The following is a 25,429-nucleotide window of genomic DNA, read 5'->3' on the forward strand; positions in this document are numbered from 1 at the left end:
GAACTCCAGCGATAAGGCTGCCCTACTGCCCTGCGGTGGGACGCGAATGTGCACTCCTCAGGTTAGGGAAGATGTGGGTCTCTGAAGCCCTCTGAACTTTGGGCCGGAGGCTGTCCCTGTATGTATAATTCTGCCAGATATCGATGGGCTCAGAATTAAGGTGATGGTATTTTTAGTGCCATGGACAACATTATACTCTTACGTCCGCTGAAATAATGGAGGAAAGAGGAAGTGGAGGATCTTGGGGTTTTGTTGGCATGATTAAATGAAAAAGGGGATAAAACATGACATAGAAAGCAGGTAAGATCTAGTTAAATCTTTAAACAGAAAATCCTGTAGAACTTCCTGATGCTACTCAACTAGAAATATACTTCTTACCATCCAAAATAACTCTTATGATACAGATTTTTTCACCAACCTCTAAGCTGCCTGGTAGGGGGAAATGTCCTTCTCTTTTGCTCCGCTGTAACAGTCTGGGCAAGCCCTGCCTGGCAGGTGGCAGTGGTCTGGCAGCCACTTTAGGAATGACCAAGCCAGGGCACTTAGCACGCTCCTTACTGAAGCACTGGAAGTCTCTGGTTCACAAAGAGAGGCCGTTCAGGCCAAGGACCCAACCGCCAGTATCACTCTAACACACCTACAGTCACAGCTTGCTGAAAATCTGCCTTGCAGATTTCTCCACATGAAGAGGTCATCTACTGTTGATAAAAGTAAATACCTTCGTAAGATGCTCTGTGACCGTGACAGGCTTCAGGAAACAGACTAGCAGAGCTGAATTTTTCATGATTCTCTCTATTTCCTTGTGTCAGAAAGGGTTTCTGGCTTGAAGGCTGCCTTCTGTTCAGTGCCCCAGTCACCTGAGCAGAATCGGACCAGATTTCGGATCTGTGCCAGGGCAGCCTTAGCAAAGAAACTGTCTTAGCGAGAGTTTAAAATATCCTCCTGTGTGATAAAGTCTCTCCGTGCCAAGAACTGTCCTTTGCAATGACAACGCAAATTGACATACTGTATCCATTGTAAGCATCTGATTTAAGTGTCCCTTGTACCTTGTGGGCAAGTGCTTTCAATCCTGTTTTACAGCTGATGAGTGTTTTAGGGACAGCATCTGACTCCTTGAAGGTCGCATCAGGGAGTCAGTAGCCAAGACAGCAGCAGGACTCCAAGTAGTTCTTGAGCTGGAGCTCCTCCTGGACAAGCAAGCTTTGCCTTCCTATGACTTCAGGCACATGGAGAAATTTCATTCTTGCTGTAGAACAGCACTTAAGTAGCGAGGAATATTGTTTTCCTTTCTCCATGGCCCAGAAGATTAACCTCAGAAGGTCAGTGTGTGGGGGATTGATGGGCTTGGAGAACCATGAAGTTCTGCCTGCAGCCTCTTCCGCAGCTTGCATTCAGCAAGACCTATGCCAACACCAGCTGGCTCAGTCCTTCTGCCTGTACTTAAGCAAAGCTCCCGCTGCCAACAATTAACTTGAACAGCGTATTTCAAATGCCATGAGCATTTTGTGTAAGGACCACAATTGAGCTCAAACTGACCTGTGACATCTTCCTACCTAACCTGCAGGAAATCTACAGGTTGACGAAAGCAACAGAATAAATCTATTTTTTCTATAAAAGACCATATTTTCCATCTGCATGAAACCAGCAGATCCCAACTAAAGAAACAAACCAGCATTTAAAATTCAGCCAGTCCCAAGCCATTACATTCTTATATTTGCTAGCTCCATTTATGGAGTTACAAACATGGTTGATAAACAGGGGAGAAAAAAACCCCAGCTCTACAAGCAGGCTTTTTCCACCAGTAATAAAACTACTTACATTTTCGCCACCTCCTCCCTTCACAGTCTCAACTCTTTGATTCCATATAAACGATCTAATGGTCTAATCTTATTCCATCTGCAGTCTATGTGTCTTTATCACGCCGATCTCAGGTATTCAAAACACACTCCTTGCCTCTTCTTCCATCATCACAGATCCTCTGCATTCTAATCTGGGCTTTTTGCTGTAAACTCACATGCCTTCAAAGGCCAAGGACATCTTATCTGGGCTAAAAAAAGCATTGTGAGTTTACATCACTGTAGGAAATGTTTAATTATTGTTCTTCTTTTGTAAAGTAAAAAACAAACACAGCAATCATATTATTCCCCCTAAATATCTGAGTATCAGCAGTGAGTGAACTGTTCCTCAAATATCCCTTTATGGGAGTTGTTAAAATCCACTTGCTGGCCCCGAAATCCTCAAATCCAAATTCTGCTTCAATGCAGCACTGAGATGTCTCTTTAAAGTACGCGTCCAGCCTCTTTAAAAAACCCTTTTCAATACACCCTAAAGTATTTCATAGAGAAATACTATTTTTCGTTATGCAAACTACCAGAGTGGAACATGCTCTATCAGTCTAGCATGCCAGTTTAATACCTGTGACACTACTAATGAGGGGGACTCTATCCTTTGCTGGCAACAACATGAGGTCATCTGATGGGTCCTTTCTGTCTCTAACTGCTGCCACAGAAAAATCAGAGAAAAAGAGTGTTGACAGCTCTGTAAGTCCTTCCCCTGCCCCACATAATAGAATCTGCAAAGCAAAAATAAGGTCAGACACTTTCAAATTGCTGCAATAGGAGAACTGGGAGATCATTTTATATCTAGTCCTAGAAAAGGCTAAAAATAAGCCTGATGTGAGGCAGAAGACAGAGTCTGAAAATGGATTATTCTCATTTTTCCTGTAATGCAATTTGCAGATGTGCTGTGTTTAAGACAGCAGAAAAGGTGTATGGACTAGGGGTTGTTCTTTTTGTGGCTTGCACTATCACGTCTGCAATGAGTATTTTCTTCTTAGTGTTTGTGCCCACCTCTTAAAATTAAATGTTAATCAGCACTGCTACTCAGAGAGAGTTTCCACACCTGATCAAAGGTGTTAAGAGTAAATGTTTTCTTATTAAATGTTTAATTTTAATTTTAGGAGAGAAGAAAAACCTACTAGAGCTGCTTAAATAACCTGCTTCTTGTCAGGTAAACAAACGGGTGAAGCATTTAGGCTTGCAGGTCTCTCTGAAGTGCTGAGTGGTAGCCAGTTAAATACTTAAATTCTTTTGTTCTGACCAGCTGCATCAGTGCAGCTATTTATTCCTGTTCAATCTGCACCAGAGATACACACTGCAGTTGCATCCTGCTGCCTGATCTGCATTGCTGTATCTTTGGCAAAAATATCCAGCATATATCATGCAGGATGCAGAGAGGGACTGAACAATTATAAAACTTGGATATCCATCCAGAGCATCTTTCTGTAGCTCTGGAAAGATATAGGAAAAAACCAGAAAATCTCATGCTTCCAGGTATAAAAGCAGGGATTAAATTTAAAAACAAAAACAAACAAACAAACAAAAAAAAAAAAACACCAAAGCAACCAAAAAAACAACAAACCAACTCCTTTAAGGGTAGGCTATCCTACACCTGCACGGGGTAGTGTTTCTCAGGAAAAATCTAGGTGAGTTTGGGTTTTCCCTCAGCAACAACTAGGGGTGGCCAGTGCTGGAGGCAGGACTGCAGATCACCCTGTGCCTGCTGCAGAGCATCGCTGGTCCTGCAGGTCTGTGCCCGGGCAGAGACCGAGGAGCGTTGCTCAGCAAAGCTCCAGATGCTTAACACTCACACTGATTGCCCAGAAGAGAATGGTGCACGCTAATTACATTACAGTGATTTATATGCCCTGGGACCCAAAAGTTGTCACAGTTTGGGTAAAGGACTTTTTTCTTTTTTTATTTTTTTTCTCTTTTTGTGATAAAAAGAGCACATTCTTCCCAATTACCGGTGAAGCCATTGCTTCTAATAAGTACCAGTGTAGGCATTTCTTCTGCAGCTTTAGGGTGAAGCGTTGTTTTTTCAAGTTACCTGCACTGTGAGTGAGGAAGAGGGCACAGACAGACCTCAGATGCAATTCTCGGCAGTGCTGAGCTTTTACTTCCAGCGAGTGAAGTACCCAAAGTACTCCTGACCTCCGGTAGCTGCCTTCTGGCTGCTACCTGCCAAGGCTGTGCCGGTACCGCTGATGGAGCTAGGGAATAAAAGGTCATCACATCTCCAGTCCGTTCCTGAAGGGCTCTGCCATGGCAAGACCCTGCCTGTCCGTATCGTCTTCCAGAGGATCACAAACTACAGCTTGGGTCTCACAGATTTTCATGAAGCAGGGAAGAGAAATACAGTACAGAATGGAGTCATGTTTGGAAATAAAATACGACTGCTTTAACTCTCCACTGCAGTGGGACAGAACAGGAAAGGAACGACAGTATAGTCAAGTGAAATCACAGCAGGAATTGTAGTTGAGTGGCTTAAAAAAGGAACTGAAGTATTTATTATTACTAGTGCATAAGAGCTCTTACAGAAACCACTCTGAACCATTTTCTCTCTCGTATCACTTCGGAAGGCTGGGATTAAATTTTTGTTATAAAAATTGCACCAAAAATGATTAGATTATATTACAGAGTGATGTACTCTATTGTGTTCTCTGCTAGTCCTAAATTTACTAAAAGCCTCTTAAAGCTGTCAGACTTTCGTAGTAGTATGAAAATAGTTATAAAATAATTGTGATTTAAAAAAAAAAAAAGAAAAAAAAAGAATTGCTGTATAAGGAAATTTTTCTCATGAGTGTTTTTGTGAGGGGAAGCCTTACTGACTGGAATTCCTGTGCTAAAAAAGTAATCTACAAAATATGCCAGGAATTGTGGCAATGATAAAAGTAGTGTAAAAAAAGTCATGAGGCACTGAAAGCCTGGACATTCTGTTTTTGAAAGGAAGTGTGGTGGAAACTGGAGGAAGCTTTACAGGAAAGAGAGGTTGCTATCCTGATACTCTCTCCTGCCTGGAAGAAGAAATTATCTCTACGCAAAACTCCAGAGACCATTACACAAAGGAACAAACAAAAAAATCCTAGCAATAAAACCCTGAACTATTCACAGAAGCACGGCAATTAAAGCAGGGAAAGCTTAATTTCCATAGGCAGAGCTGCAGAGAGCAGCGTTACACGTCTGTATCAGTTCATTAGAGAGGTCTGTGACATCTGCCCCGCGTGCCCTGACCCGGCTGGTGATGAATGGGTTTAATCTCTGGCGTGTGACACCAGCGTTTGTGATTCCTGCAGGTTAATTGATTTCTTTTGGCAAACCACGTTTCCAAGTCCTGTTGTCCGAGCAGCATGACTGACTGCAGAGGGAAAACAAGGCATCTTGAAAAAAGAAATTTTCCTGTACCCAGCAAGTAATAGGTAGGATAGGAGGGAGGACGGGCTGGGCAGAAAGCTCTCCTCCCCCAGGGCGCGCGGTGCCAAGGGCAGATGGCCTCTCAGCTGGGGGCAGCTGGACGGCGGATTTGGAGTCAGCCTGGAGTTTTAAGCTGTTAATAGCAAAATGCTCTGTTGTCTTTTCTCTCACAGGCAAGCGTGCAAGTAATAACAAACAAATCCTTCCCCATAAATTCTTCCGAGGAGACCACCAAACCTGTCAGCAACGGCAGACGGGACCCAGCCGACAGCACTGCGCACGGCAGGGAGAGCAGCCCTACCCTGCAGTTGCCAACCTATTAAAGATGCTGTCTTACTGCTCAGCAATGTGTCAAACTTGAATTAAGCTGTGCTCTCCAGGAATCTGACTGCAGGATGCCAGGGTATTTTTAACATGGGAGTGGGCATATCCCAGAAACAGTGCACTAGGAGTCATTTGAAAGAAATTATTTTGTTAACCATTATTTATGACAACTGTTCTCCCTCTGTATCTGAGCCAGTTTGTAACGCGAAAGATCCATGGCTGAATAATATAAAATTCATAAACAAATGTGAATCAGACAGACCAGGAAAGGGAAAGATGCTGAAAGACAGCGAGCTACAAAAGCAGGTCTGAAGCCTGAATATCTTCCTTCAAAAAGTGGAAAGCTGGTATGCTTTGGATGTGAACAGAGTACAACCAAAACTACTCAGGCTAGACAGCAATGGAAATAAACACTTTTAAGCAGGGGAAAGCAGAGCTGTGGGATGTGATCTCCCTCCCACAGTGACACTACTGCAAAGCTGGTGTTTTGGTGCACTGTAAAACACACCAGTGCTGGTGCCCAAGCAGAGTCAACCAGTTAGTGCCCAGCCTGGGACCGGCAGAGCCTCTTGAGAAAGCCTCTTCCTTAAGAACTCCGCTGGAGCTGTGACACCACAGTGCATCGCCCAGTATAAAGATCCACGTGGGGGCTGGATGTGCTGGCAAAGATGGGGGTGACCCGGAATTCATCAGTACCTGAATACTGAAATCTTCCTTCCCCACCTGAGATGCTGGCAAGACCCACGGTGCAAAGGGACACGTACCTCCACCATAATTATAAGCAAGTGGAATGAGCACTCTCCCCTCTAATACAGTGAAGACAAACACTGACGTTTTCCTAGAAACAGCCGGGGTCCTGAGCAAAGGGTAACACTACAGCTACACGAGAGGGATTTCATCTGCTGCACTGTATCACTACCCTGGCACCAAATAGAACTTCTGGCTCCTTGCAGTAAAAAAAGCCACCCTGAGCACCTAGGAACTGATGTTCATCTTGCCACATCCCCAGGTGATCACTGCTTGGACTTGCAGGTACAGCTTATGTGCACAGTTACAGAAATAGGACTGGGAGGCAGCCAGAGAGCACTTCCCATACTCCTGCCTCAAGACCGAGCCAGGGAGGCCTTCAGAAACACAGGACAGATTTCATGTCTTCTCCAAATAATCTGCTGTAACATTTACCTCTTTTTTTTCCTCTTAGAAAGTTCTTCCTAACATCTAATCTCCAATTTCACTTCTTACAATTTAAAGCACTTATATGCAGACAGCAAACCAGGCACACGTCGGTCATGTCACATCCAAAAGCCACACTAAAGTTCAACTGTGCAGGACTTAACCTCCTTACAAAACACATGATGAGGTCTTGTTTCTTCCACAGTGTTTAAACATCTCATTATAGGGGGAACGTATATATGTAAAGGCACCAGGAGGCAGAAACCCTTTGCTTTCTCCGGTATTTTGTGCATGTTAGTAAAAAGAAGGTGGAACTGCTTACAGGGCCACAGCACCATCTGTGGCGCTGCTTCTAACTCTCTTGCATCCATCTGATAGGTTAGTGTGAGCCAGAAAGTATCGCCCAAACTGTTCACGCACTTATGTCAACTTCCAAACACCTTATTTTCCTCCTAGTTGCACTATGTCTAGTGACAGTGTATATGCCAGGGCCCTTCTCCTTAAGGTGCAGCAAGGTATTCTCTGCTCTGTCTGCAGAATTAGGACAGGCTGTTAGTGTCTGCACTGTACGTCTGCATGTCTCCCGTTCTACCAGTGGGAGAAAGGCAAAGGCAACTTATAGTCAACACCAGACTAGTCACCTACCCACATTCAGCATGACATTATACACAGATACTCTTATTTTTCAACAATTATGAGAAAGAGACTAACCCCAGAAGTTTGTATGTCATGTGGAAGCGTCTTCTGAATTACTGTAGTTGCCAACCGTGAGGTGGTCCGAATCGGTTTCTTTACTGAAAAAAAGTAGCTTTTTTTTTACAAGCTGCAATAAGGGACTGGGAAAGACTCTTTATTACAGCAACCCTTGAGCACGTATGTCCCCACACACAGCTTGCTTCCTTCTTGCCTGACGTATCTCTATCCTGTGTATTGGCATTAGTGAGCCAGGCACGGGGCTGAGATGGGACCGTGGGCTCAACGTTGATCACCAAGCTCTCTGTAAAGTATCTCTTGCTCTTCACCTAGCAATCCACCAGTTCCAGCACGCAGCAACCCCTCACCACAGACGGCCTGGGCTGCGGCATGCTCGCGCAAGGGTGGAAGGGGCCTGTGACCTCAAATACTGTGCTCCCCTCCAGGCCACGTGGCCAACGACTGAGATCCAACCAGAGCAGAAGCGTGTGAAGGATGCCCAGCCAGCACGACCCAAGCCCCTGTGCTCTGTGCAGCCTCATGCACTCTGCTGAGCCGAGGTTCTTAACACACAACCCGACATCCTTTACCTGGAAGGACCACGGCCAGGGAAAGAGTACAAGCATAACACTCGGGAGAGAAAACAGGCTGCGGTACCTCCCCATTTGCAATTGCCAGGTTACTCACTGTTGTTCAGCTTTGGCTCGGTCACTTAGGAAGAAGAGGGCTGTGGCCAGGAAAAACATCCCTCCTAGGACAACGACAAACGGGCAGAGCATGAGTGCATACCCCAAGCTGAGAAATTCCCAGACTGGGGACTCCTTTGTGCTTTGTCGTATCAGGTCTGAGATCTAGGAGAGATGGGCAAAAAAATTAGTCACTTAGATGAAAAAGAGACACGATAATGGTGAAGGGAACACGATTCCCTAAACAACCGCCCACTGAACATGTGCAGGAGGTTTAAAATGGAACAGTGTGTTCAGTAGAAGCTGAATGTCCCTCGCACGCTTCAGCCTTCCCCATGCCACTCTGGAGCCTGGGCAACTTAATGCTGTGAGCAGCTTGGCAGGGTGCTGCTCTCCCCGTTGCTCTCCTGGCCTGATTCTTCCTTCCCACAGCCCGCTCCACCTTCTCTCCCTGGCTGCTTCAGAGCTGCATCTGTGGGTGTCTAACCTTGCTGTAGTGACCAACCCTCCCGGGGCCTGGCAGGGCCACACCGGCATTGCTCAGTGGGTGAGCGAGTGAGCCATCTTCTGCAATTTCTATCAAGTCCTGCTTACTCCTACACCTTACCTACCTTTCAGCAAAAGGAGGTATTAAATTCTATTTCTGTGTATTTAGTGGGAAGGGGGAAATGTTTCTCACAGAACAAAAAAGCACAGATCCCATCTGATATCAGAAACAGAACTTGACCATGGGGGCTTTTATCCCTGTCTCTGAGGTGTGGGTCTCATTCCTTCTTCCAACCTCCTCAGCTTGCTGCGCTCTGAAGTGTAATCGTGTGCAAGATGTGATTCTGCCCTCAGGCTCAGACAAGGTCTGTTGCACAGGGGCTGAGCTCACACCGAAGAACCGCACACTGCTGAATTTATGGGCTAAGGCAACCTACGACAGCCAAAACGCGTAATTCTATGAAAGCCAACGCAAGTTTGCACTTACACAAAGGAGCAGTGACATGCAATGGCAGTATTTAGTTCATTATGAAAAGCTTTTGCTAAAACTCAGTAATATTTAATGACTGTCTGTAGCTAAAACAATCGCATTTTAATATTTACTGTCCAGCAATGAACTTTACTCTCCATAAATCCAACAGAGCAGTAGTAGCAGTAGGGGTGAGTCTCAAGGCATTAGGTATTTAAATGTCCAGCTCTGTTTCCATCTGTGACGTTTTGTTGAGGCAGAAACACTAGTTTATACCAAAAGACTGCAGGGAATTTGCAACATAAAATCCTACTGCTGTGCACGCACGCAATTTGGTTCCAGAAATAGTCAAAGCTTGTGCAGCAACTTCTAAACTGCTACATTACTGCTAATGAAAAAGGTGGTGTCAGGCACAAACTACAAGCAAAATCTGACATTCAAGACTTAAATTTTGACAATCAAGCGAGGAAATGTCACACGCAGGAGAAATCGCCTGTTCACAGCCCTGCAGCCAGCGGTAGCAACCTGGAAGGTAAATATGTGTGAAGAGATGCCTCAGCAGGGGCCAAGCACAACAGAAGGTCAGAAGGATGACACCGGGGGGGACTCGAATGACCAGGTCGCACAGCGTGCTCCAGCAGGGAGCCTCTGGAGCATTGGTGGGCTCGGGGCCTTAATATTTGTCTTACAGCTCAGCCTGGCCCCTGCCAGAGGCAAGGAAAGGAGGAGCGGCCAGCCTGGTGCTGGAGGTGAAACGCAGAAGAGGAAAGGGCTGTCTTTCAGGATGGAGCATTTGTAAGTAGAGGGGAGTGAATAAACACTGGAAGAGTGTATCCACAGAAAGAATTGAGGGGGTGCAGCCATACTTCTCTGTTTTACTTTCTGCTCTAGAAAGGTCAAGGAGAAAATTTCAGTGCTAAGGAAATTCCATAGCTAAGGAAGTGTTCCTGTCCTCTCAAAGAAAACTTTATTCTCAGTGTATAACACACACACGTTAAAACAAGAGTGTTATGAACAAGTCTCATGTGAGAAATTATGGTTAAAAAAGCCCTTAGACTGAAGGCAAATAACAGCGGCTATTATTCTGAGAGACTTATTAAAAAATAGCAATGAGACCTGAATGTGAAAAGAATGCACCCGCAGGAAATTAGCAGAACGTGCACTGCACCCAGAAGACAGGGGCATCAGATGGTAATTTATTCCCTCTTGTATCCAGGCACCTTAATTCCCAACATTTCCCTTACTCTTCATTATGAATCAAAATTTGGCATTGAATCAGCTCCTCTGTGTGCAATAGCCAGGATTGAGGCTATTCTAAAATAGAAATTTAGAAATTCTAAACCACCTTTCATTTTTGGGAATGGATACAATTATCCTCCAAAAGGACCAGACAATAAATCACTCGACAAATTGACATGATAAATCAGCAGTAGAGGATGAAAAGCCAGGCATGCGCTCCCGATTGCTTTCTCTTATGGATGATATGACATTCCGGGATGAAACCAGTTTTGGGGACATAAAGTCTCCAACAAATAAAACTCCCAATGCAGCTTGCCCCAAACCTTCATTTTTGGCACTGTGTTGACCCTTTGTATCAACTAATCATGTTAACATCTGCTACATTTTTAATTTTTAACCCAACATATTCTGCAAGCGCACATTTTAGAAAAAGCAGTGTTCCTCCCATCCAAGGTGTGATTCCTCCCACTAATCCAGATGAACTTTCTCATCTAGGTTTCACATAATCCCCTCAGCCACGTCTGCATCTCTTAACTCTAGAACTTTATCGGGGCCCACGCAGATGTTTTTGCTGTTAACTTAACAGTCACTGTTCCCTGTTGTTTTGTTTCACTTGGTTCCAAGCCACCTGCTAAGACTGGAACTTTGGCATCTCCTCTCAAGAGGACACAGGACATAATTATAGACTTGGGCTCCAAGAACGACATACTGTTCGCCAAATGTTCTGCTTTCCAGACTCCTCACAACGACAGCATCCTGAGTTGTCTAACTGTGATTTGGCAAGACCCAATCTAGCATCGTATTTGGTGCCTTCTCTCTATCATGAGTAACAAAAAGTGGGGGTTGCATGCACAGTCAGTGCCAGTTCTTCAGCATGGAGTCATGTGTGGGATTCCTTTCTTTGTTCTGCCAATTGGTAGGTGGCAAAAAACTTCCAAAACATTTACCCAAAATGTGGGGGTGGAAAATCAATAAGGAAGTCCTGCTGCTGCTTTGAAGTCCAATCAAAACAGCCTAACTATGAAAGTTCACATCTTCTTTTCTCTCACTGTGTAACACATATCTCAGACCAAGACGAATGACTTTGCTAAATAAACTTCAGCTGATAGCATTTTTACGACAGAATACAAATAGCATGTATTCAGCCAGTGGCAGCCAACTGGATGGAGTCCAGGAAGAAAAAATGCCCACGTTCCAGAGAACCAACAGTACCACTGCAGCAGGTGTGATCCAAACACCCCAAAGCTCTGACTGTATCTCAATCTGAGTGCCGAAAACAATGAAGGAAAAAAGGGAAACTTCGCTACCTTTCTCGGGAAGCATGTGCCGTGCTTTTGGAACACTGGACAGGCTGTTGATGTAATACAAGCTCAGGTGGGCTGAAGCCCTAGAAAGATGGCTTGCTTCTGTGTTACTGTCCCTCCTGAGCAGCATGAGTGGTTAAATTAAATTGATTTACTAATTAGACAATGTAATGGTAACAACATCTTTGAAATTATCATTTCATCTACTCTGTCTCAATGCTGAGTCGAACATCTCAACTCCTCTGCAATTGCTTGATTTTCCTAAATTTCTGGCATTGCCTCTTGGGCACAAATCTTGCTACATAAAAGGATATTTCCACTGCAGTATCTGGCACAAATACCAGATTTTTATGATTACCAGTTTGATACAAGCCAGGTTCTCCCCGGCTCCTCTCTTCAGTACACTTCCTTAACACAGTATTTTCTGTAATCCTGCAGTGTCACCACAACGGTTTGGGGTTCACCCACTCTGACTTCAGAGATACATGTTAAAGGTTTTGTTGATTTAAAAAAAAAAAAAAATCTATTAGGAATGCAAATGAAGTCTAGAAACCAAAAATAAGGGATTTTATAAAGTAAAACAATTTGCTGGGCCAGTGGAGGTGCACAAGCCTTTATACTGTGCTAAATGGCATGAGAAACACATAAAAAGAGGAAGTAAACCTGACTATTTTATGATATTCATTCAGAAAACTGCAGAAAGGTAAAAGCAATTATAGCCTAAAGGTTATTTCAGTTTTAACCTTGGCATGTTTAGATGCTGGGGGAAAAAAAAAAGGTGGAACATCCTGTTAACCTTAATTGTGTCCTTTAGAGATTGCAAACACGTTTAATACTTGGCTGGTGACACTACCAAATCCCTGAGCTAAGCGCGTGGTACCCGAGTTTGCCCCAGAAATACCAGCAGCAAGGATTCCTGCACTGCTTCCCCTGTTTACGCTCTTGTACCCCCCCCCCCCCCCCCCAGGATTACCAGGCAGCATTTATTAAGTGGTGCCTCCTTGAAAAGGCTGCAGTAAATTAAGAGACTCAAACAGGGGTTCTGCTTGCAATGCTCAGAAACGGACTTTGTGTGTCTCTTGGTATTAGAGCAACATTTGCCTCCAGGCAAAATTTATCCTGGAGGGGGTTGGTTGGAAGTCTGTTTTCTTCATGTCATGAAATGCCTTTCTCTCCAGGTCTAATGCCTTTCTCTCCAGGTCTGGTCTGCCCAGGGATTTTCTAAATTAACACTGGACTTTCTCCTGTCCTGGCAGGAGATGCCTTGCACTGTGGGGAACGCGGAATCGAAGAACACAGGGTAGAGGTACTTCATTGTGTAGGGTTGGGGGGTGCCCACTTACGTGTAGAAATAAAGTCTGTGGCACGGGACCACAGTTTGGAAGCACCCCCGTTAGCAGCATGCCTGTCCCCCATCTCTTCCTGCAGCACAGGCCCCTTCCCTGGCAGTATATCCCAGGAGAAGGAAATCATTCCCCCATGTCGCAGAAATTGGACGCCTCATTCTGAAAGGTGCTCAGCACCATGAAAACTCTGTGTCCGTACTGGGTCCTTGGCAGCTCAGAGGAGGAACCACTTATTTAATGAGATTTTTAGGACACAGAAGGGGTGACAGAGCAGATGGGGCAGAGCTTGCAAAACCTGAGTGAAATGATGATCCGCTCTGGATTTCTGGGCTTTCTTTAATGAGATACTTTTACATACTTTAAACATCCATTTATCAAAAAGTACTGAGATTCTGCACTTCTAAACAAAGTCACAGGAAATAATATGTGCGCAGCAGCTCTGGAAAAAAAAACCAAACCAAACCAAACCAAAAAAAAAAAAAACAAAAAAACCAAACCAGAAAAGGCTGTGAACCCTTGGCAAAGAGCATTTTATATATGGGAAGTCATTTGGGTTTTTTAGGGCAGATTTAAATCTTGTCTGTTGCTGAGTCATCAGAAGTAGGAAGCTTGTTAGCTCATTGCAGTGAGGAGATAAATCCTACGTGGATTGGTCTCCAGGTGCTTAATTCTCCCCTTTTTTTTTTTGCAGCTGACAGCCATGTCAAAGATTTAGCCCTTCTGTGTACTAGGAAAAAGGCTTTTAATTACTCAGCTCAGCCAGGACCAGAGAAATCCTCAAAGTTACTGCCTGAAGAAACAGATAATAAGAATGAGGGACCGGGGGATTTCTTTCTTCCAGTATTTCTCTGACCCATGTACATCAGATGTTGGACTGCAAGGGTAAGTCCTATTTTACACACCACAATCTGGGTCATGCACAAGCACGAATGCGGGGGAGGATCTCTACAGGAGCAGCGACACCGTTAGGGCTACAGAACACCAGTCAAGCAGCTGGCGCTTGGTAAAGAAAGGACAATAAAGAACATAAACGTGTATCACATTTCATCTACTATCTCCATCAGGTGATGGAAGGTGCTGCCTATACACATTCATATATACTATAAACATTAGAACATGTAACATGCTGCAAAAGGCAACAAGGCAGAGACTTCTGTTCCATCCATAATCCCACAACAGCGGTGGAGTAGCTCCTGAGAGTCCATAAAACAGAGAGAGAGATGCTAGGAGAATAATTTGGGCGTTTTTGTTACAGGCTATGCTTGCCTTTTTGAACTCAAGTTCATCTCGCCCCCTGCTTCGGCAGAAGAGGCAGTGCGATGTAACCACCAGCAAAGCACACGATGGGCTGTATCGGAGGAATGGCTGCACAGGTCAGACAGGGACAAAACATCCAGACTGCAGCATCACATCGCAACGATCCACGTTATTCCACTACCATGCTTTTAAGTCAGACAGCAGTGGATTCGAAACCCCAACATGCTGTAGCCTGTTTTATTCTAGCAAACTAAACTGGAAAAAAATGTTATTCCAGAGTAAGCACATCCACAAAGCTACTCTGAAGAAGCCATGGAATTTTAAACCATAAAATACAAGTTTTAAACCATAATACATGAACTCTGCTTCCTCAGGCAGGCAAGTCTTTACATATAGAACTACTTTCTATACATACATGTCTACTTGGATGAGTAAACACCTTTGAGACCAAATCAACAAAAAGGCTGTGAAATCTACACCTCCAGTTATAACTTTCATTAAAGAAGTATCTCAATGGCTGCATTTACTACAGTTTTCCTTGAGTTGCCCCTAATCAAACGCTGATGTGCCTTCCCTGATACTCTGCACCAGTGATAATTAACACTGTTCTGCTAACTACTTGCTAAAGGAAGGTCATTAGCATTCTTGCTGTTTAAGTAGCTCATTAGATCTAGTTTATCAACTCACTCATACAAGGAAGTTGGGGGAGACAAGTGGTGGGCTTATTCTTACGATCTTTCCAGGTAGCCTTAGGAGCAGCGCAAAACCCCTTCAAAGCAGAACAGCTCAGATTTGCTTACTGTTAATTACAAGGTCACTCAGGCCTCTTTTTTGAGGGGAGACCGTTCAAAGAGAAGACGTGGGCGGAGATGCCGGTGACCCCTGGTGCTGGGTGAACCTGCGTGCCTGGGCACTGGGGCCGCAGGGTGGGCCAGGAGGAGCCCAGCAGAGACAGCAGGTAACGCTGCCATCTGTGTCACCAGAGATGGACGGATGGGCAGAGCTTCTGTGTGACCCTCAGCACCCAGGTGAGTGACCGGGGTCCCCCCCCTCCCACAGAGCCTGCTTGCCAGACCGTGGCACGCTGTCCTGCAGCTGCCTGGCCGGAGTGGCGGGGGGGGTTGTGTCCCTCAGGTGAAAGTGAAGCAGCGGCAGCCAAGGAGGTCGGGACTGGTGGGAGCCACACCAGTGGAGTACAGGGAGTGCTTTTAGTCCAGCAAAAGGTGCTGGTGGAGGAGAGCTGATCTCTGGCACTTTACACCACCATCCTCACACGTTGAAGCTGCCAGGTGACAAGCAGCTACAGACAGGTTTCAAACCCTAGACCTGATGGACGGTTGCACAGGGGAGATGTGAAAGACTTTAATAAAGGAGGAAGCTAACAGGAGAGCCAGCAGCACCAGAGCAGCCAGGACACTGTGTGCCCACAACAGCAATTCCCTGGCACGTGCAGAGAGAGCAAAGCCTGCCGTAGGTGCCCGTTTCTCATCACAGCCAGGGCTAGAAGCAAGGCAAGGATGGAAGAGGAAAGCTCTGCTTTGCTCAGATAGGAAGCAAATGACAGATTTGGAGGAAGGAAAGAAAAAGCACCAAGGCACAGCCTCAAAAAAAAAAAAAAAAAAAAAAAAAAAATCACTGCCTGTACTCTGTTTTCCTGAAGCAAAAGAGAATGTCAGCAAGTGGAGGGAGACCACTGTGTGAAGGAATAATGTGAACCCTGAGTAAAGAAGGCAGATACATGCATGCACCTGCACAGATGAACACAGAAGCGCAGACGCACTGGCACCTCTTACAATTAGAAAGGAACAAATATACAACCGGAATTTACAATACAAAGAGCTGGAGCTATGCTGCAGTGGGAGAAGTGTATTTCACATTCTGCTGCGACCCACCTCCACTCAGCTCTTTTCAGTCTGAAATACTGTCTAGTATTAGGGCACAGGAAGAGCAGTTAGAAGACCTTTATCTGTTACTCAGCATGAGTGTTGGGATTTGGGGTATTTTTCTTAACTGTTCTGTGCTTCATTAACTGTGTCTCAATAGTGGGACCTTCCAAAGACAGAAAAGTACTAGAGATACTTGGATGTAATGCACTGAACAGGTGAAATTTCTCATGGACTACATCAAGAATAAAGCATGGGAGTTATACTCCAAGTTGTTAAGCAGGAATTATTTAAATTCTTCAGGTTATCACGAAGGTTCTGAAAAAGTTACAATTATCTAGGAATAAAAAACCCTGTCTTGTCTAATGAAATACTGCAGCAATGGCTATGCTTATTTGTGAATGAATAGGCAGCGCTGATTAATAGTAATTGATCTCAGTGCTTGGCAGGTAGTAAAACCCTATGCAAGTTACAGCTGCCACCCTAAAACTGCATTTGCATAACTTCTTTGTAAGTCAATCTTAAGCCTTTTTACCATAATAAAAGTTATCTGTATTTAAAGAGACATGAAAAATAACCATACAGACATGCTTCCTTCCACTTAGCTTTTAAACACTAACGTATATTTGGTGCTTTGGGTGATTGTATGGATCTGCATTGCAAGATTTGGAACTGGAGGAGATTACAGGAGAAAAAAAAATCCAAGTCTGGCCTTCAACTTTTATGGCATATCACAGAGCAAGGGAGCAATTGCACACACGAGGCTGCAGCTGTTAGGTACCTTCTACGTTCCATATGAGGATTATAAAATCAATACAACACTTATTGGTATCCAGCAGACAGAGACAACTGCCCACAACAGCTTAGTCCTACAAGGACATGTGTATCTGATTCTTTATTAAGAGCACTGCTAGAGGGAATCTCACCCTGAACTCACCGAGACTACGTAAACCATATTTGATCAAACACTGCTCATTTAGGGAGATTTTGTCAGCAGTCAGAAGAAGTGGCAGATCTTCAGGATCTCAGATGAACCCTGAGTGGTCAGAAGGCTGTGCTTCACTCATTCTGAGCATGCCTGTTGCTGCAGCTCAGTTGATTTATTCTGCCTTCTGCTCCTCTCTCAACACCTATCCCTGCTCTGGTGTGCTCCATTGTAAGTCTGGAGTAACAGCAGTGTGAGCTGATGTCCTCGGGCTGGGGATTTCCAGGAGGACTAAGGGAATTGGGTTCCCAAATTTCCCTTAAAGCCAGTAGGTTGCTTAGTTTAGCTCCCAGAGACTGCCTTGAAAATCCTGGTCATAATCCAAGCCACTTCTGCAACCTGCCCGAGTGAGATTTCAATCCTGCATGAAGGTTTCCAACAACGCAGCTGGAATGACAAACACCTGCATTTTTTAACAATCATGTTGACTGCTTGTCTCTTCACTTAAATAAGTATTTGTTTTTCTGTGTTATGTGAAAGCTGCAGTTGACCTTTCAGTCATTGTAGCACAGGGAGCATGAGTCAGCCAAGCCCGTCTGGAGGCTACAGAAGTGGGTGCTGGTGCCTTCCGTGACCTGAGAGCTTTACTCCTGCTCGCCTGCCACAGAGCCTTGTACTTGAATAGTCTCCTCCCAAATAAGAACTGCCCAACAAGTACAGCATTAGAAAAAGAGTAATTCAAAATCATAATTAATATTTTCCCAATCTAAAGAAAGCCTAAGGCAGCCATTAAATTGGGATTAAGCTTATTTCAAGAAGGCATCCTTAAGTTACTCACAACTTGCTTGATCTCTGAATACCAGAAGGGCAAGGCACATTGTTTTCTACAAGCAAAGTCCTTTTTTTTTTTTTTTTTTTTTTTTTAATTTGTGACACTAAAAAGCCCTAGGCAACTTTCAAGATTAATTGCAATCATTCAGGGTTCTCGCCATTCCTCCTGGATATCCCTCTTATGTAACAAAAAAGAATGAAAATGCTGGAGATGCCCTGCCTCCCATCACTGGCACCTGCCTTCAAAGCACGCTGGCCTGCTTATTTCGTTCTCCAGCTTGACATTCCCCATGTCACCCACCCTGTACAAAGCAGTCTCTTCCAGTGATTCCTTTGTTGCCACTTTCAAATAATTTCTAAAATAAGATTGTTTCTCCCTGGGTGCCCTGAACACTGAAGTAAATAAAGAGTAAGGCAAATTGTACATATTTATTTCTTGAGACATTTCTCATCTGTTTGGTCTGATCAGTGTTATCTGTATCTGTCTCTTCATGTATGCTTCAGAGAGCTACAAAGCATCTATATCATTCTGGGGAGTTGGCATTCAAGAGTAAATATTTGTGTATATTTATATATATACAAAATTAAATATATATAGAAATCAATATGTACAAATACACACACCAGTGTCTATGGAATGAATAGATGAGAAATGACAGGGTTTTTTTTTTTAAAAAAGGGTCTATAGCACCCGGCAGCTGTGTCACACAGCAGAACTGTGCTGGAAGAGCACATCAGTTCTGTCTGTCAGGCGATGGGAGCAGAGAAGATCCCAGTTACATCACTGGAAAACTGTAGCAGCTTCAACACAGCATAAGCAGTGCCACTTATGGCTTTACATGGAAGCTACTGTATCTTATAAATGATGACCTGTGTTCTCTGAAGCTCAGTGTGTCAAACTCCACAGAAGGGTGCAAGGGAAAGAAATTGCCCCAGTATATCTAGATTTCTTTTCCTCATTAAATTTCCCAGGCCTTATATTTCCAACTGTGAATGTTCTCTGATTACCAGCTTTTGGAGCAGGGTCTTTTGTTTTGCTCTGCACTAGGATAATGGTGGCATAATAAGGGAGATCTCCAGTCAGGCCAAGGCCAACAACTGCAGCAGTAATAGAAAGGAATACTACTAATAAAAACCCAAAGCATACACAGCAGAAAAGAATACTAATAAAATGCCCAAAACATACACACCCATCCTGCCATGGATTTTACACCGTCATCTATATTATCATACGAAACAGGTTCAAAATATCAGCAGGTCAGAACAGCTGCGTGTTGCTACCCATAAATAGGTATTTGGTTTATGAGACCAGATTAACAGCTAAACACATACACAACTGTTCCAATCTAATTTCTAATGGGCCTATGTCCACACCACAGAAGCAATGGCTCTCCCTTTACAGAGCTGTCTATAAGCTTTAAAATGCCCTAGGGTAAAAAGATTTAGACGCTCACTTCTCGTGATCAAGTGGTCCCTTCCAGGTTTGAATTGTAGCCCACCGATAACATAAGCATGTAAAAAAGTTGCACTGCACTGCTTCCCATTCTGCTGATAAACACAGGCCTTCCTTCCCTAGCATGGTTTAACTTGGCATTTTAGATAAGCAGTTCGTAAACAAAAACAAACATGGGCACGCAACCCTGCCAAAACCTGCTGTGAGCACTTACAAATCCGATCAGATAAGGACTGCCAGCATCTCCCAGGAGGTGTGAAGTGAAACTCTGCAAGGCCACTGCGGTTGCACGGCGTGTTGGAATGACCACATACTGCAAAGAAAAAGGGGAAGAAAAAAAAAAAAATACATAAGGAAACTGAAGAAAGACCTATCCAGCTGTCTTGTATTGCTTATTTTATATCCAGGGCAGGACAAATTAAACAAGATCCCCCAGGTGTTGGTGGCAGACACAGCCACTGTCCAGTCCATGGGTGGCTCAAGCAACGGGGGAGCTCAGCTACCTGTCCTGGCTTTCTAGAAGTCCCGATGGCAAGTGTTGAGGGAAGGAAGCTCTGTCCGGTCTGTGCTCCTCTCACCAGCACTGAACGCATGAGTTTGCTTAACAACTTTGTCCAGGAGACACTTTGCTATTGCTCCTCAGCCTGTATTTTGCTTGCCCGATGGGGAGAGTGAAGTTCAAGGTTGCCTGCAGCACATAATTTGCTCAGCACCTCCATCCTTCCAAATGAGGACTTTGCAGTAACCTGGGATATTGTGTTTTTTCCACAATAAAGACATTTTGTTTCCTAAACCATAAGCAATTTACATCAGTATGAAAGGTCACTCAGCCTCCCCTCCCACTCCATCTCTAGCCACTTCATATTTTTCTCAAAAATATGCAATTCCATTTGTGCAAAATGACAAAGACATATTAGGAAAATTTTCCATAGCCAAGATATTGTAGCTTGGTCTCCACTCCTCTAATAGGATACGATACCCTCACCCAGGTCATGCAGAATCAGTCTGACTACACCGAATCAGTGCAAAACACAAATTACTTCCCCATTAAGGGACCAGAGCTCACAGAAAACAGAGCCATAACCATGGAAGGGGATGAAAGATTAAAAAAGATAAAAAAAACCCCAACAAACCCCTGTCCTGCAGAATGACCTTAATTTTATAACACACATTTAGGAGCAGAAAAAAAGTAATTGTCTCCTGAATAAAACTTGTGAAATAAGCTGGCTAAGAACATCTGCATCACATATCCTGGTTTATAAATTGATCCTGTCTTGATTTAAAGGCTGCAAGTAATGAAGAATTCAAGAGGTCTCTAAATCCAAGTGAGCTTTGTTTCTACTTTTAGGCACTGAATCTTGTTCTGCCTTTTTCTGTTGCTCTGAAGAGCTATCTACCCTGACAGAAATTACTCTGTCGCTTAGCTGTTTGTAGGCCATGGCCCCTTTTAATTGTCCACTTTCTGATGGGCTGCCTTTAGTCTTTCTTTAATGGCATGACTTCCCAGACTTCAACTCATTCTTACAATCCTTTCCTGAAGTCATTTATTAATTAAATGTGACATTTCAGGACCGGTATATCTCTGTCGAGAGATACCCAGAGATAAGTTTGCCTTAGCTGACTGAGGTAGGGAGAACTCACTGCTCAACCGTGACATATCTCAGGGCACAGGATCTGAAGCACTGTTGCAGTGCTTTAACACTTCACCTTAGGGAAGGGGAGTTGCCCTGTCTGCAGTGGAAAGAGCCATAAGAAAAGGAGAGAAAAGAAACAGCATTGAGAAAATCCACACTAGAAGAGAACTGTTGAGAATGATCCTCTCATTCCAAGCAGAGACAATTAGGAACGATGAGTAAAATTAGATTAAATGCTTTTCCCTAGGGTTTTACCATGTGCTTTCAGAATGACCTGCCAGTTCTTTCATTACTGGTTTGACAAAGCTGCAAGTGCACACTGCTAATGCACTTTGATGCCACATATTAAATGGGTACCCTGTGGAACTCCTCTTGTGCAACAGAAGAGGAAAAGATGATCAGAGCCACAGCAACCACCTGGTTATGGGTGTTAGACACTGTCCTCCTTTTGCATCCAGGAGCTCAAAACAGACTCGAAGGCTCACAGAAATCCCAAGAGGAAAATAAGGTCTAGACTTTATTAGACACAGAAACATACTGAAGGTCACACTGTGAAACAGGAGGAGAGCCACACAATTCATTACCACTCCCCAAAGATGCAGGGTAATGGGTGCAACCTGGATAGATTAGACAGAAGAAAAGAAAAAAAAGAGTTATTGTTCTTCCCACCTGCCCCCAGTTCACACAGGTGCAATGGAGAAGCATTCTGCAAGAGCTGTTTGAGAAAGGGCATCTGAGAAGTAAAACTCTACTTAATTTTAGAGTCCAGAACTGTGTATATCTGTGAAACAGGGAATTTTAAACTTACATTATAATAATTTTCTTCCTATAAAGTTTATGTTAACAAATCTGGAGAAGAAAGCCTGCCTGGCTCTATATTCTATCTATTTGCTTAGCAAAATGACAAAGGAAATGGCAAATTTATTAAAAATCTAATACTTTCAGGGAGAGGTAGTGAATTGGTGTCAAGTGGAGAAAGCAATTTGAATGACACCTGCATCATATGTACATATGCATATATATATATTTATACACATGAATACACACATATATTAGATGTATTTTTGCATGTATATCTGTATTATGCATACATATAGTTTTGTAAGTAGCAGTGCAATTTCCAGCAAGCTTTCAGTTTGCCTAACTAAAGAAGTTATTGATGGTTGAAACCATCAACATGGTTTGGCACTATAAAGTGCCAAACTTAGTAAATTTAGTCTGGAACTCAAGTGAAAAATACTCCTCCCCTGCCCCCAACCAAAAACCCAACATGCGGCAAGGAAATGAAGATGAGATATTTTCCTCCTCCTCTGGAAAGATATTGGAAAGGAAAAAAGGCTTAAACCAGCATCTCCAAAACACCAAAAAATAATCTACCCTAGCCCTACTTAAAAAGCATTTCATCCTGATGGAGAGGAAGTAGTTGGTAGCAAACACTGCCTACTGTTCTAGGAAGACAGCAGTAAATTACAGCTCTAAATGGGCATTTTGATACTAAAATAGACCTAAATTCAAACCATACGTGGCCTGGTTCAAACATCCCACAGAAACTGGAGGTGGCAGAGCCACCGCAGCCCAGGCGGAAGTCTGCGGGACCGTCCTGGCTCATCCCCGACTCCAGGTTCAGGGGCAGGCAGCACAGCGGACGGGCAGGGAGGCTGACCAAGCAGCTTTGGCAAACCTCTGCTCTTTAAATAGAGGTTCAGAAAGGCCATGGTTTGCTGCTGACATCCCCTTCCTGCGGTGAAACCAGCAGAATGAGCTGGTCTGAAACAAGTTAACCAAGGAGACATCACCCCTCTCCCAGCAAAAGGCCATGTGCCAAAGAGGTAAGTTCTGATGTTCACGTCTCATCTTTGACAGAAAACTCTATTCTTTAAAACGCTTTGCTACCCTTTCTGAGTCAGGCAGTAATTTTCAGGACAATGCATACTGGCCTCTTTCAGCACCAAAGGCAAAAAACCCCACATGCTAACCCCGTTCTAGCCACTGTCAAAGCCTGGAAATAGTCCAGGTGTCCCTGTGTAACTACCACTCAGAAAAGTTAAAGGCTGTGATCCAGAGAAACCACTCTCAGAGAGACCCTTCACTCAAGCTAGGCAGGCATTGTCAAACACAATGCTTTTAACTGAAGGAAAAGAAGGCTGATCTGGTCTCCAAATCACAGCACGACACGGAGCAGTACACATCCAGCTGCAACCCTTGCCCACAGAAGAACTGCAGAGATGCCCCTTGGCACGCCAGTCCTGGTCAGAGCTGTTTGAAGTGGGCTGTGTACCTGCAGGCAAAGGCACTCCTCACCCTGCCTTAAAACCTAACCCACGGCACTCTGATTACTGATGTGTGGAGGCACACTGAGAGAAGCAACAATGAGAACTTCTGGAAATGCTATTTATCTTCAGCTGCAAAAATAGGGCAGTATTTCATACTACATAAATAATTGATTTTTACTTATAGGGAAGGTAATCGGAACAAAAGCAACCTTCCTCCATGCCTGTAGCACAGGTGAGCACCAGTCTATACCTGTTTCAATCCTAAAAGAAGACTTTGACTCTACAGCAAAACATTAAAACATCTCCTCCATGGCAGCTCACGACCATTTAAAAAGAACTAATGTTTTAAAAGAAAAAAGAAATATGCAGGACTTTGTATAAACTGGACGGTTTTTCTCAGCAAAGATCTAAAGAGATTGTGATTGCAATAGCTGAGACCCTATAAAATGCCTACTGGATCTTACACAGAAAAGCCACAAGCCTCTGTCCATCATCTTTATTTTTGACATGTGCTATGGAGGAAAACCCCCACTATTAGAACCAGATTCCACAAAGTCCCAAGCACTCAGCATGTCTCAGAATGTTACACACTTACCTGCTGCACTGAAACTCATTCATTATTGCTGTTACAAGGCAGTTTTAATGATACTTTGGGGTTCTGGTAATTTTGAGGCCAATTTGCAAAAATGGCTGATAAAATCTGTTTCATAATTAGCATGCTCCATAACAAACATCCCTCCCTTCCCTAGGCACCACATGAGCATGTGCCTGGGAAGAGATCTGGAGAGTTGTGCTCAGGAGAATAAGGCCTGTTGTGTACAAATTTGCATTTGGAACAAGTATCAGCCTCTTAAAATCTTGGGCAGCGCAGTACATTCTGCAGTGCTGACAGTTTATCAAATCTAGCACTCAGCACCTTTTACTGCAGACAATTTGAGGAGCTGCACACCGACCGTTACACTGGCAAGAACAGTAGATGTAATGGAAGCACAAAGCTGTGAAGAGCCAACAATTAAATTTGAAGATAATAAGCAAACATCCTTGTTTTGCCAAGGAAATTAAACTTGCAAAATCTCTGAAGATGCTTAGCAACTTGCTCAATAGGATTCTTAAGCAGTCATGAGATCTGTAAATCTTGGGAGAGCTGTGATAAATCATTTGGGATGCAGTTTCTAAAAAGCCTCACTTCTGGAACAATGAAATCAGTGGGAACAGTATTCAGGCAGTATTGACAGCTTTTTATCCATGAAAACAGGATGATATTTATGTATATGATGAAAGTGTTGTTAAGCTTACGCTAATAATGCTTTTAAACTCCTTACCAGCCTCAGGCAACAACAGACATGCTTCTGATTACTCCAAATAAATAGTAATCAGTAGAAATTAATTTGCCAAACATGTAAAATGTATCTCGCTAAAGCATATCCACACCTTTCTCTGGCTAGGACTTCCTATGAAGCTGTCTGTCAAACACGGCTATAGCCCTGGCTGTCACCTATTGTCTGACTAAACATCCTCTCAAACCCCTAGTGTAATACGAATGCACTTCAGACCATCTGTTTACAGGCTTGCATTGATCTAAGTGGATGTTTACATTTATTTGTATAGCACTTTTATAGGTCTACTCATGCTGATAATGCATTAAGCTGGGCATTATATATGACACTCAGTTCATTTTTCTAAACATACAAGAGAACAGCTAGCTTAAGAGTTGGCATCAATTACCAAAATCCAATTTTTAACATGGTTTTAGTTTCTTTCCCATGTTTTGGAAATTGAAACTAATAAATTATTTTCTGTTATCTCCAATCATTTCTTACGGAGTTCTTCTGCAACATAAAGCAACATAAATAACTGCAAATGCATCCCTACAAAATGCAACTGACTACAGGATGCTGGTAAGACAGATGGTAAACCCTATAAAAGCCATTAAAAAGCTACAGGATACTGCAGTCACATTGAAATAAACACAAAAAAATCTCAGTAATTAAAATGGGACAATGGTAGCATCCTTAGTACACTTGATATAACAAAGCAGTTTGTTGAAAAATGTCTTTTGGGGCTAGCTTGAGACAACGCAGGTCAAGTTTCAGCTCTCTCTCTGGCACAGGTTTTCTGGAAGACCTTGAACACGTCCGACAGGTACCCTCTGTCCAGCTGCCCTGTGTTGGCAGCAGAGATGACTACCCCAGCTGCAATTT

At 43.6% G+C, this 25,429-nt stretch overlaps 1 protein-coding gene across 2 annotated transcripts in view; it reads right to left on the minus strand.

Moving 5' to 3' along the window:
* The window catches only part of SPNS2 (sphingolipid transporter 2), a 137,361-nt gene that overhangs the window by 10,635 nt on the left and 101,297 nt on the right, over window positions 1-25,429 (minus strand). Inside the window, exons 10-12 of one of the 2 annotated variants that reach the window (XR_004407137.2) lie at window positions 19,536-19,634; window positions 8,130-8,293; window positions 7,461-7,543 (exon numbers count right to left, since the gene is read on the minus strand). Coding sequence is in view for 1 of the 2 variants with exons in the window: in XM_032993691.2 (XP_032849582.2) it covers window positions 8,130-8,293; window positions 19,536-19,634 (263 nt within the window). In the remaining variant the exon portion in view is untranslated. The remainder of the gene's footprint in view (window positions 1-7,460; window positions 7,544-8,129; window positions 8,294-19,535; window positions 19,635-25,429) is intronic. The other variant, XM_032993691.2, reaches the window with a different exon arrangement.

Source organism: Tyto alba, unplaced genomic scaffold (genome assembly GCF_018691265.1).
Source record: "Tyto alba isolate M040663 unplaced genomic scaffold, T.alba_DEE_v4.0 Super-Scaffold_19, whole genome shotgun sequence".
In the NCBI taxonomy this organism is placed as follows: domain Eukaryota; kingdom Metazoa; phylum Chordata; class Aves; order Strigiformes; family Tytonidae; genus Tyto; species Tyto alba.